Here is a 15182-nt window from a genome sequence, read left to right as displayed (position 1 = left end):
GAAATACGGTAACAGTCAGTAACTGCTTTAAAATATGGTAACAGCCAGTAACTGCTTTGAAATATGGTATATTTTCTCCAAACGATTTGAGGGAATGTGCGCATGCGGCTATTCTGTGTTGAGTGGTTAACAAAGAAATTGGTATTCCTACTGTATATGCTTAATTTAGAGTTATTAATGTAACTTAAGTTGTTCTACAAACTTGGGCTATATGTTTTGATTTTTAATACATTGTAAGGCTGCATGATGAGACTAATGATGAATTTAAAAATGTTGCTTGAAAGGAACGAGCTCTGCTTTGTTCTTTAAGCAGGATGTACACACTCCAATCATCTCTCATTCACAATCTGACAAGCACTTGATAATGCCTCGAATTTCACTGCGGCCGTAATGCACCCTAAAAAAAGCGCTCTGTTGTGCTTCTCTCCCTGAGTATGCTACGCAATCCGAAGCCCTCTCACTCACATGGCTCTATGTCACCTGATCGGGTCTTTCTCACAGGCTACAAGTGAAGACAGACACATCGGGGATGCAACTGCGCGCGTCCTTATTCAATTCCGAGGTGCATATTGTAAATATTGGAAGAACTGTCCATATTTACTTTTCGTCAGTCAACAAGATGAGTAGTCCTAATGAACAGCAAAAGCACTAGCCTATGTCAATCTACTATCTCCCATAGTACATAAGCCGACCTATTCTGTTCTGTGCGAGAAATAAATATTCCAAACATAGTCTGGGACATTTGTGGGATGTGATAGATCCCAAATTAATACAACCACAAGCATCCCAAAAACTTTTTATGCAATGTATCTGACGCAACAGATCAGAACGTTTAGCTTACAATGTTGATAAACTATTAGTAGAGCAAGCGCGAATGTTCCATTAGTGAAAAACACCATTATCAAAAGTGACTGCAAATGCAATTGTGCATGTAATGCTTTTATTATAAAGGTGCATTTTTATGGTGAAAATGATCTTCTCCAAATTTGAAACTCACGCGCTGCTTATATATGCCAGTTAGGCTCTACACCCCTTGTAAAGCAGATGAATGTGCTTAATTTTAAGAAGTTATGTAGTCACTTTAGTTGTGATACAAACCTTATTAAAACATATAGGCCTATGGGCTAGGCTGCATGAGGTGTGTGACTATGATGAAAAATTATTTAAAATTAAAAGGCGTTGTTTCTTAAGCTGGGCATCATTCACAAGTGATAATATGTCATTCACAAGTGATAGGCTAATATTATCCCCCATCAGACTATTTTTGATTTAATCTTGTCTTTACATATAGTAAATAATATATGTGTGACATTTGTTTTGATTTGGACCATTATCATGCACCTGTTTCGAAACATTTTCATGCCAGCCAGGTAGGCTATACTCCTGTTGTAAAGAGAAGCAATGTGCTTCATATTAGGAATGTTGATAAATAAATATAGTAGGCCTAGCCTATAGAAAGCTGATGGGATCCTCGTCTTTCTATTAGTGGCCATAACTCTGTTTTCTCCCGCAATTGCATAGCTTATAGAAATGTTGCGCAACATGAGCTCATGGGCTCGCATGAAGTGTTTGATTAGATTTTCTAATACATTTGCATTGATATCAGAGTGATTAGAGGGACAATAGAGTGCTGAGTACCAGGCAATTAACACGTTTGGTAGGCTTCTATCGACCAGCAGCAGCATCAGAGCTTGGAGAAGCCTAATTACCCTGACTAAACGGTCATGACTCTTGACCGCCCTTGTGGTAGTCATACGGTCCCCGCAACAGCCCTAGTTCCTACATGATTCCATATGTGTTATTTCATTCTACAATGTAGAAAATAGTCAAACAAAGAAAAACCCTTGAACGAGTAGGTGTGTCCAAACTTTTGACTGGTACTGTGTATTTATATATTTTTATGAACTCAGTTGGGGTCTCAAATTACTTTTGAAGTTACAATAGTAGAATACAGGAGGTGCAATTTCGAAATTTGTTTGTGAATCAGCAACTTTTTCTCTTGTTATGTCAGTCACTAACAGTCACTAATTTAGTTGACAGAATATTGGTAAGTTAGTCTAGCCAGCTGTCTAAAATTGTAGTAATCATGGTCGAATTACCGACCGGGCATGCAGGGCACGTGCCCAGGGGCCCTGACCTCCAGGGGACGCCCACTGATTTTGCTTGTCACTCTCGCTCACATATCATCATAACATGGCATAAGTCATGGCAAAATGTGGAGAATTGCAGGAAATTAGCTCTAAAATGGCAAAATATCTCTCTGCCCCTGTGACGTAGAGAGGTAGGGCCTAGGAGCAGAGAAGAGAACCAGACGAGGAATCAGTGGTTTAGAATTAAACGTGCCTCAATAACTTACTGGGAAAAGTTCAACAGTAGGTACAAAGTAAAACTAGGGAAAACAACAAACACTATGACTTAATAACTCATTAGGAGACAAACGCACACTACAAACAAATCAAGCTTCTGCAAAGGCTAACTGAAAACACACCTCTTTAAAAGGAAATCTTAATTAGTAACTGAAAACACGTGTCATATTCTCTAGGGCAGTCTCTGTCGCCCTCTGGTGACAGGTGGAACCATGACAGCACCCCGCTTCCAGGGCAATCACCTCGTAGTTGGTCCCGAACAAGTCCCGAACAAGTCCCGGGTCCAGAATGTCCCGGGCAGGTACCCAAGTACCCACCAGGTACTGCAGGGTGCCCTGAACCCAAAATGGCACTCAAATGGAGACAGTCCAGTGGATGAGTTCAGCAGTGTGTTGTCAGCATATTCGGCCCAGAAGAGGACACTTGTTCCAGTTGGTGGCCTGAGGGGAGACAAAACACTGTAGGAAATTCTCCAGCTCCTGATTGACCCGCTCAGTCTGCACATTTGACTGTGGGTGGAACCAAGAGGAGAGACCCATCAATACCCCCAACAGGGAGCAGAAGGCTTTCCAATACCACGTGACGAACTGGGGGCAACGGTCTGAGACAATGTCCTGGGAGAGTCCATGTTGTCGAAAAGACATAGTTAATCATGAAGTCGGCTGTCTCACTTAACTGCCAAGAGCATCGTAGTTGCGTTCCGCTGGCGAAAACCGCCTGGAGAAAAAGCCACATGGGTGCAGTTTCTTGATCCCCCTTTTCCGCTGTAAATGGAAAGTCCCTGCTCCAGTATCCGAGTTGTCCACCTCTACCATGAAGAGACGAGCAGGGTCAGGATGAGCGAGGATGGGTCCGGAGGTGAAACATCCCTTGAGCTCCTCGAATGCCCTGTCAGCCTCGGGGTTCGAGCAAAAATGGGTCTGGGATTGATGGGTTTGGGCCGAGAGAGGCGCTGCCACAGCACCAAGTTGCGAATAAATGTCTGGGAAAATTGGCAAACCCGATGAACCTCAGAACTTGTTTGAGTGAAGCGGGACGGGGCCAGTCGGTGATGACCTTAACCTTTACGGGATAATGCATCCCAGGAAGGAGACTTGGGAAACATGTAACTCACACTTCTCTATTTTGATGTATAGCTGATTCTGCAGGAGGTGTCTCAGGACTTAGCGGACGTGCAGGATGTGTTCTGGAAGGGTCTTGGAGAAGATCAGGATGTCATCAAGGTAAACAAAGACGAAACGATTCAATGTGTCCCTAAGAGTGTCATTGACCAATGCTTGGAAGACTGCTGGTGAGTTTGATAATCCGAATTGCATGACTAAATATTCATAGTGGCCTCTAGGGGTGTTAAAGGCAGTTTTCTATTAATCTCCCTCCCTGATTCTCACCAGATTGTCAGTGTTGCAGAGGTCCAGTTTGGTGAAAAATCAGGCCCCTTGGGCCAGATCCAAGGCAAAGGACATCAGTGGTAGGGTGTAACGATTCTTAATCGTAATCCTGTTCAGTCCTGGGTAATCAATGCAAGGACGCAAACCCCCATCCTTCTTTCCCACGAAGAAGAAGCTTGCGGAGGCTGGAGAAGTTGAGGAACAAATGAAGCCCGCCTCCATCAACTTCCAAATGTCGTCTATGGCTGCTACTTCAGGGTCCGAGAGGGAGTAAAGACGTTCCCGGGGAGGGGTGGAGCTGGGTAGGAGCTCTATGGCTCAGTCGTATGGTCGATGAGGAGAGAGGGTGGCGGCTTGCCTCTTACTGAAACTTTCCAGAGGTAGAAGTATTCGGGAGGGAGAGCGGAGAAGTCTTGGGCTTCAATGGATGCAGGCGGGCACGGCGAGGCTCTTGGTAGGGGTCTTAGGCATTTAGTCTTGCAGTTCTTTCCCCAGTCTAGTAGATTTCCCGTGGGCCAGGAGAATAGTGGGTTATGTTGCACTAATCAGACCACTAGGATAAGGGGGTTCTCAGGAGCAGTGATCAAAATAAAGCTAAAAGTCTCTGAGTGGTTCACACCAAACTGCAGTTGAATGGGCTTGGTCTGATATTCCACCTGGCCGGAGCCAATGGGGCATCCATCAAGGGCTTGAATCTGCAGAGGGATAGGGCATTTCAAGCAGGGGATTTGTAATTCTCTGGCGAGGTCCTGATCGATTAAAATATCTGTAGCCTCGGAATCCACAAAGGCTTGAATTTGGTGCTGACGTTTGTCCCAGTGGAGGGTTGCGGGTAGTGACAGACGGTGACTGGGTAGCCTGGGAGTAGCTACGCAGCTCGTCAGGGTCTCCCCTTGTCCTGGTGAGCCCCGGCATTTCTCGTCAGCTCTGGGCATGTAGAACAAAGATGGCCAAGACCTCCACAGTAGAGGCAGCAGCCTTCGCTCATGCGCCTGTCACGTTCCTGTGGGCTCAGACATGTGTGTCCCAGCTGCATGGGCTCCTCAGTGATTGGCTCCGGGGTCCTGGGGTACTCCAAGAAGCCAGGATACTGGGGTGGTGTCAAAGGGTCGCTGTTTCACTCGTTCTCGGATGCGGTTTTCGATCTTGATTGCCAGCATTATAAGGGACTCGTGGTCCTCTCCCAGTTCCAGAGAGGTCAGTTCATCCTTGATGGAGTTAGACAGATCCTGGTGGAAGGCGGTGACCAGTGTCTCTGTATTCCACCCACTTTTGGCGGTGAGGGTGTGGAAATCAATGGCGAAGGTCGCCACTTGTCTGGCCCCTTGGCGGAGGTTGAATAGCCGGATCAACGCTCCTTGTCCGCCGACTGGGTGGTCGAAGACTCGTCGCAACTCAGAAGTGAAGACTGATATGGACCTGCAGGATGGTGGCTGCTGTTCCCACACCGCCGTTGCCCAAGCCACGGCTTTGCTCGAGTGTAAAGTGCTGATCTTGACCTGATTGGTGTGATACAAGGAGGGCTGTAGCTTGAAATCCAGAGAGCACTGAGTGAGGAACCTCTTGCATCTTCCTGGGTGGCCATCATACTGCTCAGGGGCTGGGCTCCTTGGTTCCCGGTGCAGGTTCCATTGGGGATCTACTGGGCGCTGAGACTCCTGGGTTGGGGGTGTTCAGTGGTTGGAGGGCGTCGGTAAGTGCCTAGAGAGTCACTCATATTTGGAATTGTTCTTGCTCCTGCCCCAGCAGGACTCCTTGGTGGGTTATAACGTTCTTGATCTGGTCGATCTGTGCTGGGTCCTTGTTGGGGCAGAAGCTTGCTGTGACGTGGTGAGGTAGGATACAGGAGCAGAGAAGAGAACCAGACGAGGAAGCTTTGGTTTAGAATAAACGTAATTACTTTACTTGGAAAAAGTTCAACAGTAGGTACAAAGTAAAACTAGGGAAAACAACAAACACTATGACACTATGAAAATCAAAAGATATCAGCCAAACAAATTGTAGACCTTGAGACAAACGCACAAGGCAAATGAATCAAGCTTCTGCAAAGGGTAACAGAAATCACACCTCTCTAAAAGGAAATCATAATTAGTAACTGAAAATACCTTTGTCATTATAGTCTCTAAGGCGGTGTCTGCCGCCCTCTGGTGACAGGTGGAACCATGACAGCCCCATGGCAAAATGTGTATAATTGCAAGAAATTATCTCTGTTGTCAAGATTTTTGCTTAGGGCCCCCAAAAGGCTAGGCTGACATACACCCTTCACAATGTTTGATATGTTGATATGGACTCACCATTAGGGGGACAAGTGTCCAGAAAGCCTTCACTACCTAGCCGCCACTCACAACACATACACACACACACACACACACACACACACATGCCCATGCAGATCACATCAGGGCCTCAGCCTCAATCTCTACCTCCCTCAGAATGACCTTTTTTTAGTAAACTCTTCTCCTGAACAACGCGCATTATTCCGCCACTAATGTACCTGAGCCATTTGCTTAACTAGGAGGTATGTGCACACTGGTCCTTTGGTAATGCATCAAGAAGGAATATTTTTAGAAAACAATGTCTGTTCCAGCTCCAACAAAACCCTCCCTATACTTTCCTCTCTTCACCTCACTGTCCATGTATGTAAAGGAATGTAATTCATTGTTTTATACATTCACAATACCCTCTCGGCAGAAGAGACTGAAGTATAACAGTCTAGGAAGTATTTTAATGGCATTAGGCCTATGTAAGATTAAGCCCTAGTGATAGAACATAAACCTGACCCTGAGGGTGATTGATTGGTGGATAAGGTTTAATGTGTGATGGGTTCCATGATAAGTCAGCTCAGATCCACATACTGCCCTGCCAACGCTGCTGCTGCTTTCCATTCCATTGCTGATGGAGCACTCTCTTGCTCTGTGTGGTGTGGGTCTGTCTGAGGCTATAGACTACTGGAGATAGATAAATCATCTGAGCTGGAATGTTACTGTACACAGAGGGAACCCAGTCTCATGTTCATGAGTTGTATGCAACACAGGGAGGGACATTGTCTGCTTTTGCCTTAGCTCTGGCTAGAAGTTGCTTATAGGTACAGATCTAGGATAAGCTTGCCTCCCTAATCCTGATGTTAGACCATTAGGGAGAAGAATGCAAAAGTGACCTCTTATCAGTGTCTAGGGGGCAACATCATCCCAAGGTGAAACTTTGAACACACTTCTTAAGCGGAGCAGCAATCTTTGCATGAATTCACACATCGCCCGACAACGCAGAGGGAAACTCTGTGTTAATGTGCTGATCCAAGGTACCTGGAGGGAGCCAGAGCCTCATCTACTGGACAGAGCTCTATTCCACAATCCCCTCACTGTCAGACCGTGGGTGATACAGCAACCTGAACTGAGCTGTCACCACTCATCTCCACCTCCCAGGCAGACACACACCAGTCCCAGCTGTCAGCTGCCAGGACACACACAAACACACATACACACACACTCCGCATCGGGAGCCTGCAACTCGCCACCGATCTCACACATACACTAACATGAAACAAGTTCTCAGACACATTTACCGGATTGGAAAGTGACTGTCTGAATGATCTTCCTGTCTCTACAGATCAGCTCTACCAAGGAAAGTCATATTGTCATCTGTCACCGGCTCTGAAAATATCAAGCTGCCAGAACGCTCTCTTTGTCAGAGACGACTATTGTATCCGACTGACTCAAATTGTTGTGAGTAGATGTTTTGATGAGAGTGAGATGTGACATCATGGAACTAAACTGTCAGACTAGTTTCAAACAGACATCTTGTAAACAATGTTACGTGGTCAGATTGTTTATTTGACGGAGCACTGCCTTGGCACAGAATGTATCCACTGACTAACAAAAGATCCATTGAATTGAATTTGCATTGCATGAACACACTCTCTGTAACCTGCCCATGCAGTCTCACTATTGCTGATCCTTCAAAGGAGGATATCGTGGCTGTCTTCAAACAAGAGAGAGATAAATTAAATCCCTATGTGTTCTAGTGTTTTTTTTTTATATACATGCGAATCAATTTACTGCTAATCAATTTACAGTAAATCTATTTTCAGGTCCACAGCTAAGAACCAGATGTTCCCTTTAAAAGTGCTTATTTTCACACTCTGCTGGCTAGATGTGGCGGCTCATTTAGAAGCTGCTAGAATAGCATTTTAGCTCAGCACCATGTAGAAAGAGGGAGGGAAATAGCCCGTGTACTCTGCTACGCTCTCTCTTTAAGGCACCATGTGGAAAGAGGGAGGGAAATAGCCCGTGTACTCTGCTACGCTCTATCTTTAAGGCATTTTAGCTCAGCACCATGTGGAAAGAGGGAGGGAAATAGCCCTCTGCTACGCTCTCTCTTTAAGGCTGTATTTAAAGTCTGCTTGTTATGATGGAACAACGTCTAATTTGGGAAAAGTACCTGTCATATAACTTAACTGAGATGGGAGATTTCCATTGTGGTTTAACGTATGAATTCACAGAATTCAGTGTTTGTCATAATCATCTACAGTATAAGTCAGAAGATTACATACACTTACTTAGGTTGAAGTCATTAAAACTCATTTTTCAACCACTCCACAAATTTCTTGTTAACAAACTATAGTTTTGGCAAGTTGCTTAGGACATCTACTTTGTGCATGACACAAGTCATTTTTCCAACAATTGTTTACAGACAGATTTATTTCACTTATAATTCACTGTATGACAATTCCAGTGGATCAGAAGTTTACATACACTAAGTTGACTGTGCCTTTAAACAGCTTGGAAAATTCCAGAAAATGATGTCTTCGCTTTAGAAGCTTCTGATAGGTTAATTGACATAATTTGAGTCAATTGGAGGTGTACCTGTGGATGTATTTCAAGGCCTACCTTCAAACTCAGTGCCTCTTTGCTTGACATCACAGGAAAATCAAAAGATACCAGCCACGACCTCAGAATTTTTTTTGTAGACCTCCACAAGTCTGGTTCATCCTTGGGAGCAATGTGGATATATTGAAGCAACATCAAGACATCAGTTATAGCTTGGTCGCAAATGGGTCTTCCAAATGGACAATGACCCCAAGCATACTTCCAAAGTTGTGGCAAAATGGCTTAAGGACAACAAAGCCAAGGTATTGGAGTGGCCATCACAAAGCCCTGACCTCAATCCCATAGAACATTTGTGGGCAGAACTGTAAAAGTGTGTGCGAGCAAGGAGGCCTACTAACCTGACTCAGTTACACCAGCTCTGTCAGGAGAAATGGGCCAAAATTCACCCAACTTATTGTGGCAAGCTTGTGGAAGGCTACCAAAAACATTTGACCCAAGTTAAACCATTTAAAGGCAATGCTACCAAATACTAATTGAGTGTATGTAAACTTCTGACCCACTGGGAATGTGATGAAGGAAATAAAACCTGAAATAAATCATTCTCTCTACTATTATTCTGACATTTCACATTCTTAAAATAAAGTGGTGATCCTAACTGATCTAAGACAGGGACTTTTTACAAAGATTAAATGTCAGGAATTGTGAAAAACTGAGTTTAAATGTATTTGGCTAAGGTGTATGTAAACTTTCGACTTCAACTGTATAATGTCCACTTGTCCTGTGAATGACCTGGTCTATGAACTCTATCTGCTTGGGTCATCCTGGGGTCATGAGGTGGGGCCATAGAGGACAGACAGCTCTCTAGAACATAGCTACAGTAACAAATCAAATTTTATTTGTCACGTACACATGGTTAGCAGATGTTAATGCGAGTGTAGCGAAATGCTTGTGCTTCTAGTTCAGACCATGCAGTAATATCTAACAAGTAATCTAACAATTTCACAACAACTACCTTATACACACAAGTGTAAAGGAATGAATAAGAATATGTACATAAAAAATATATGGATAAGCGATGGCCAAATGGCATAGGCAAGATGAGGTAGATGGTGTAGAGTACAGTATATATGAGATGAGTAATGTAGGGTACGTAAACAGTATATAAAGTGGCATTGTTTAAAGTGACTACTGATACATGTATTACATCCAATTTTTTATGATTAAAGTGGCTAGAGATTTGAGTCAGTATGTTGGCAGCAGCCACTCAATGTTAGTGATGGCTGTTTAACAGTCTGATGAACAGAGATGTTGTGTCAGAGATCAGCCCTGAGGCTGTGGGAGAATTTCCCAGAACTGACTGTCTCCCCTCTTCTCCTCTTTCCCCTCGCTCTGCCTACCTCTGTATCTATATTCCCTCACTTTGTCTCTCCCCCCGTCTCTCTTTCTCTCTCCCTTGTCTCTCGCTCTCTCTGTCCTCTCTCTCTCCTCGCTTTACGGAGCCCAGGGCAGGTCTGGGATGTGAGATTATCCTCAAATTAGACACCTTCATTAGCTCTGCTCTCCGGCAGGAAATTAATGCTAAACGAGCAGTTAGGCTAGATTCCAACCACACACAAACACACACACACACACACACACACACACACACACACACACACACACACACACACTCTAATGATCTCACCAACACTAATGATAACAAAGCATCTATAGATAGGCTGAGTGAGTGACAGAGGGAAGTGCCACTCAACTTGACCTTTCTGTGGTGACACCTCTCCTTGAGGAACACACAGATCTATCAAGACTAGAGGAAACCAGCAGCACTAAGGAGGACAGGACAGACAGCTCCTTATCTCACTCTCTCTTGCTCTCCATCTCTCATCTGGCCAGGTTTAATGAATGGGAGGTTTATTGGTTAGGCAACAGAAAACATAGTCTTGTCTGTGTAACCGGTGTGAAATGGCTAGCTAGTTAGCGGTGGTGCGCGCTAATAGCGTTTCAATCGGTGACGTCACTCGCTCTGAGACTTTGAAGTAGTGGTTCCCCTTGTTCTGCAAGGGCCGCAGCTTTTGTGGAGCGATGGGTAACGATGCTTTGAGGGTGGCTGTTGTCGATGTGTGCAGAGAGTCCCTGGTTCGAGCCCAGGTAGGGGCGAGGAGAGGGACGGAAGCTATACTGTTACATCTACACCCAGTAAAGAGACCTGCAGCATCCTCTGTCCATGATAAACAGCTTATTAACTGGAGAAAGGATTCTGTGTTTACTTGAGGAGGCTGCAGGGAACCTCACCCCAGACACGGCTTCATGTCTCCCTCTCCCTCTGTCTACTGTATTATTCATGCTTTGGCATTTACCACCTGAAACCATATTATGCACAACCTCATCTGTGGTTTGTTTTTGTCTCTCTATATTGGCTTTGTTCAGGAGATGTTCGAGGCCCTGTTCCTGGCCTACGATGAGCGGGTGACGTTTCAGCTGTTCAAGAGCTTCCGGCGTGTCCGCATCAACTTCAGCAACCCCAAAGCAGCCGCCAGCGCCAGGATAGAGCTGCACGAAACGCCCTTCAGAGGCAAGAAGCTCAAACTCTACTTTGCCCAGGTCAGTAGCTAAACAGTACAATGAGCAGGACTGACTGCCAACAGACTGGGACTTTGATTTACCCCCTATGTTAGTTCTGTTGTCTATTGCTGGAAGGAAAGGGCACATTAAAGTGATGCTCCAGAGCTTTTTATCATTTCAGCAGTAGTTTTTGAACGTAGTGCTCACGAGCCAACATGGGTCCCCAAAAACATTGTACAAATGTGTACCACATCATCCATTTTGTATGATATGTTACATCCTGCAAAACATTTATATACATATATATATATATATATATACAGTTGAAGTCGGAAGTTTACATACACTTAGGTTGGAGTCTATTAAAACTCGTTTTTCAACCACTCCACAAATGTCTTGTTAACAAACTATAGTTTTGGCAAGTCGGTTAGGACATCTACTTTGTGCATGACACTAGTAATGTTTCCAACAATTGTTTACACACAGATTATTTCACTGTATCACAATTGCAGTGGGTCAGAAGTTTACATACACTAAGTTGACTGTGTCTTTAAACAGCTTGGAAAATTCCAGAAAATTATGTCATGGCTTTAGAAGCTTCTGATAGGCTAATTGACATCATTTGAGTCAATTGGAGGTGGACCTGTGGCTGTATTTCAAGGCCTACCTTCAAACCCAGTGCCTATTTGCTTGACATCATGGGAAAATCAAAAGATATCAGCCAAACAAATTGTAGACCTTGACAAGTCTGGTTCATCCTTGGGAGCAATTTCAAAATGCCTGAAGGTACCACGCTCATCTGTACAAACAATAGTACGAAAGTATAAACACCATGGGACCACGCAGCCATCATACTGCTCAGGAAGGAGATGCGTTCTGTCTCCTAGAGATGAATGTACTTTGGTGCGAAAAGTGTAAATCAATCCCAGAACAACAGCAAAGGACCTTGTGAATATGCTGGAGGAAACAGGTACAAAAGTATCTATATCCACAGTAAAACGAGTCCTGTATCGACATAACCTGAAAGGCCACTCGGAAAGGAAGAAGCCACTGATACAAAACTGCTATAAAACTGCCAGACTACAGTTTGCAACTGGACATGGGGACAAAGATCGTACTTTTTGGAGAAATGTCCTCTAGTCTCATTAAACAAAAACAGAACTGTTTCGCCATAATGACCATCGTTATGTTTGGAGGAAAAAGGGGGAGGCTTGCAAGCCGAAGAACACCATCCCAACCGTGAGGCACGGGGGTGGCAGCATCATGTTGTGGGGGTGCTTTGCTGCAGGAGGGACTGGTGCACTTCACAAAATAGATGGCATCATGAGGCCGGAAAATGATGTGGATATATTGAAGCAACATCTCAAGACATCAGTCAGGAAGTTATAGCTTGGTCCAAATGGGTTTTCCAAATGGACATTCTTAAAATAAAGTGGTAATCCTAACTGACCTAAAACAGGGAATTTATACTAGGCTTAAATGTCAGGAATTGTGAAAAACTGAGTTTAAATGTATTTGGCTAAAGTGTATGTAAACTTCTGACTTCAACTGTATATATATATGTACCAGTCAAAAGTTTGGACACACCTACTCATTCTAGGGTTTTTCTTTCTTTTTACTGTTTTCAAAATTGTAAAATAATAGTGAAGACAATAGTGAAGTTGCGATAATGCCAAGAGTGTGCAAAGCTGTCATCAAGGCAAAGGGTGGCTACATTGAAGAATCTCAAATCTCAAATATATTTTTTGGTTACCACATGATTCCGTATGTGTTATTTCATAGTTTTGATGACTTCTACAGTGTAGAAAAAGGTCAAAATAAAGAAAAACCCTTGAACAAGTAGGTGTGTCCAAACTTTTGACTGGTACTACATATATATATATACAAACTTTGGTTAGGGTGTGTAGTTTAGGGAAAAACTGTGTTTATGGAAAATAGTCTCATGTTTACATTTTGTCACTGATAAAGTGTGACTAATAATAATAAAACCCTCTCCTGTGTGTGTGTGTGTGTGTGTGTGTGTGTGTGTGTGTGTGTGTGTGTGTGTGTGTGTGTGTGTGTGTGAGTGAGTGTGTGTGCCCTCCTCCCTGCAGAAGCAGCTTGTGATTGCTCCACATTAGCCAATAGGCCTGTCTAATTCCTCTCCCAGTGGTTATCAGGGTCACAAGCACTCCACTGAGGCAGAGAGAGAGAGATTAAGTCCATGACTTATATTCCTGTTAGAGATAATATCTGCAGGGCCGGTGTGTTACGCTGTGCTGCCTGGAGGCTGGAGCACACAGGCACTTCACAGCACTCTGATGATCTACATGTGATCTGGACCTATTAGCTGTTAGTCAAGATGACAGGCCAGGTGGTTATGTGGCTCTGTAACCCAGTAGACTAGTGTTGGTCCTGGGGAACAGGGAGGTCTGTAACCCAGTAGACTGGTGTTGGTCCTGGGGAACAGGGAGGTCTGTAACCCAGTAGACTAGTGTTGGTCCTGGGGAACAGGGAGGTCTGTAACCCAGTAGACTAGTGTTGGTCCTGGGGAACAGGGAGGTCTGTAACCCAGTAGACTGGTGTTGGTCCTGGAGAACAGGGAGGTCTGTAACCCAGTAGACTGGTGTTGGTCCTGGGGAACAGGGAGGTCTGTAACCCATTAGACTAGTGTTGGTCCTGGGGAACAGGGAGGTATGTAACCCAGTAGACTAGTGTTGGTCCTGGGGAACAGGGAGGTCTGTAACCCAGTAGACTAGTGTTGGTCCTGGGGAACAGGGAGGTCTGTAACCCAGTAGACTAGTGTTGGTCTTGGGGAACAGGGAGGTCTGTAACCCAGTAGACTGGTGTGGGTCCTGGGGAACAGGGAGGTCTGTAACCCAGTAGACTGGTGTTGGTCCTGGGGAACAGGGAGGTCTGTAACCCAGTAGACTGGTGTGGGTCCTGGGGAACAGGGAGGTCTGTAACCCAGTAGACTGGTGTTGGTCCTGGAGAACAGGGAGGTCTGTAACCCAGTAGACTGGTGTTGGTCCTGGGGAACAGTGGAGAGTAACCCATGGCCCAGACAAGGATCCTTCCCAGTCAGTGTCCTTTAACCTCAGCTTTCTGGCTGGCTGAATCAGGTCTCAGCAGCAGGACCCTTGGAACTAAGATGTGGAACTAACTGACTGTCTGGAGTGTAGAATCGTACAGCCTTGTCCTGGATTATTTTTTAAAAAGCCAATCACTAAGAGACATCTGATTAAAACTGATTCACTAATAATTGGTCTGTATCACACACCCCCCCCCCTCTCTCTCCCTCTCTATCCCTCTGTCTCTCTATCCCTTCCTCCCTCAGGTCCAGAACCCAGTATCAGATGGTGATAACCTGCACCTGGCTCCTCCCCAGCCCTCTAAACAGTTCCTCATCTCCCCTCCCGGCTCGCCGCCCATTGGCTGGCAGCAGATAGACGAGACCACGCCCGTCATCAACTACGACCTGCTCTATGCTGTGGCCAAGCTGGGCCCCGGTGAGTCATACCACTAGTTACATACTACATGCTGCTTTTGATTCTCTCCGTTACTCTCCTTTTCGGAGCATGACCTCTCTGTTTCAGTTTTACTTTCTCTGTCTCAACCCTTCTCTCACACCTTTCGGTTGTTCTCACTGTTTCACTCCTCCCGTCATTTCTGTCTCTCATTCTCTTTCTTATCTTCCTCTCACACGCTGTTCTATTGGCTCACATCTCTCACTCCCCCCGTAAATATATCCAGTTATACGTGATGTAATATGACATCCTGGAGCACCTCCCCTCGGTCAAGCAGGACGTCGGGTCACATTCTTCATGTTTAATAGATACACCGGTCAGAACCTTTAAATGTTTTTGGCATTCGTAGAATACATCCTCTGGCGTCGGTCACTGTGTGTCCTATAACCAGCCTTAATGCAGCCCCCTGTACAGCACACAAAGCCGTAGAGACTAGAGGAGAATTTCTATTGGCTGAACCCAGTGTTGGGGACAACGTGTTATAAAGGTATTGAGTAACAAAACGTGTTACTTTGATTGAAGGCAACAAGTCAAATG

The 15182-nt window shown here is 44.8% G+C and overlaps 1 protein-coding gene across 5 annotated transcripts in view; it reads left to right on the top strand.

Annotated features, from left to right (window-relative positions):
- Window positions 1–15182, top strand: part of LOC112261909 (calcipressin-2-like) — a 126456-nt gene that overhangs the window by 96348 nt on the left and 14926 nt on the right. For 3 of the 5 annotated variants that reach the window (XM_024437549.2, XM_024437548.2, XM_024437550.2), the window contains 2 exons: window positions 11005–11178; window positions 14456–14627. In XM_024437549.2, the coding sequence (XP_024293317.1) occupies window positions 11005–11178; window positions 14456–14627 (346 nt within the window). Of the gene's footprint in view, window positions 1–3566; window positions 3590–7360; window positions 7477–11004; window positions 11179–14455; window positions 14628–15182 lie in introns of those variants that run through there. The other 2 variants (XM_024437551.2, XM_042300791.1) reach the window with 2 other exon arrangements.

Source organism: Oncorhynchus tshawytscha, linkage group LG18 (genome assembly GCF_018296145.1).
Source record: "Oncorhynchus tshawytscha isolate Ot180627B linkage group LG18, Otsh_v2.0, whole genome shotgun sequence".
Lineage (NCBI taxonomy): Eukaryota > Metazoa > Chordata > Actinopteri > Salmoniformes > Salmonidae > Oncorhynchus > Oncorhynchus tshawytscha.
This window is presented reverse-complemented; position numbering and strand designations above follow the sequence as displayed.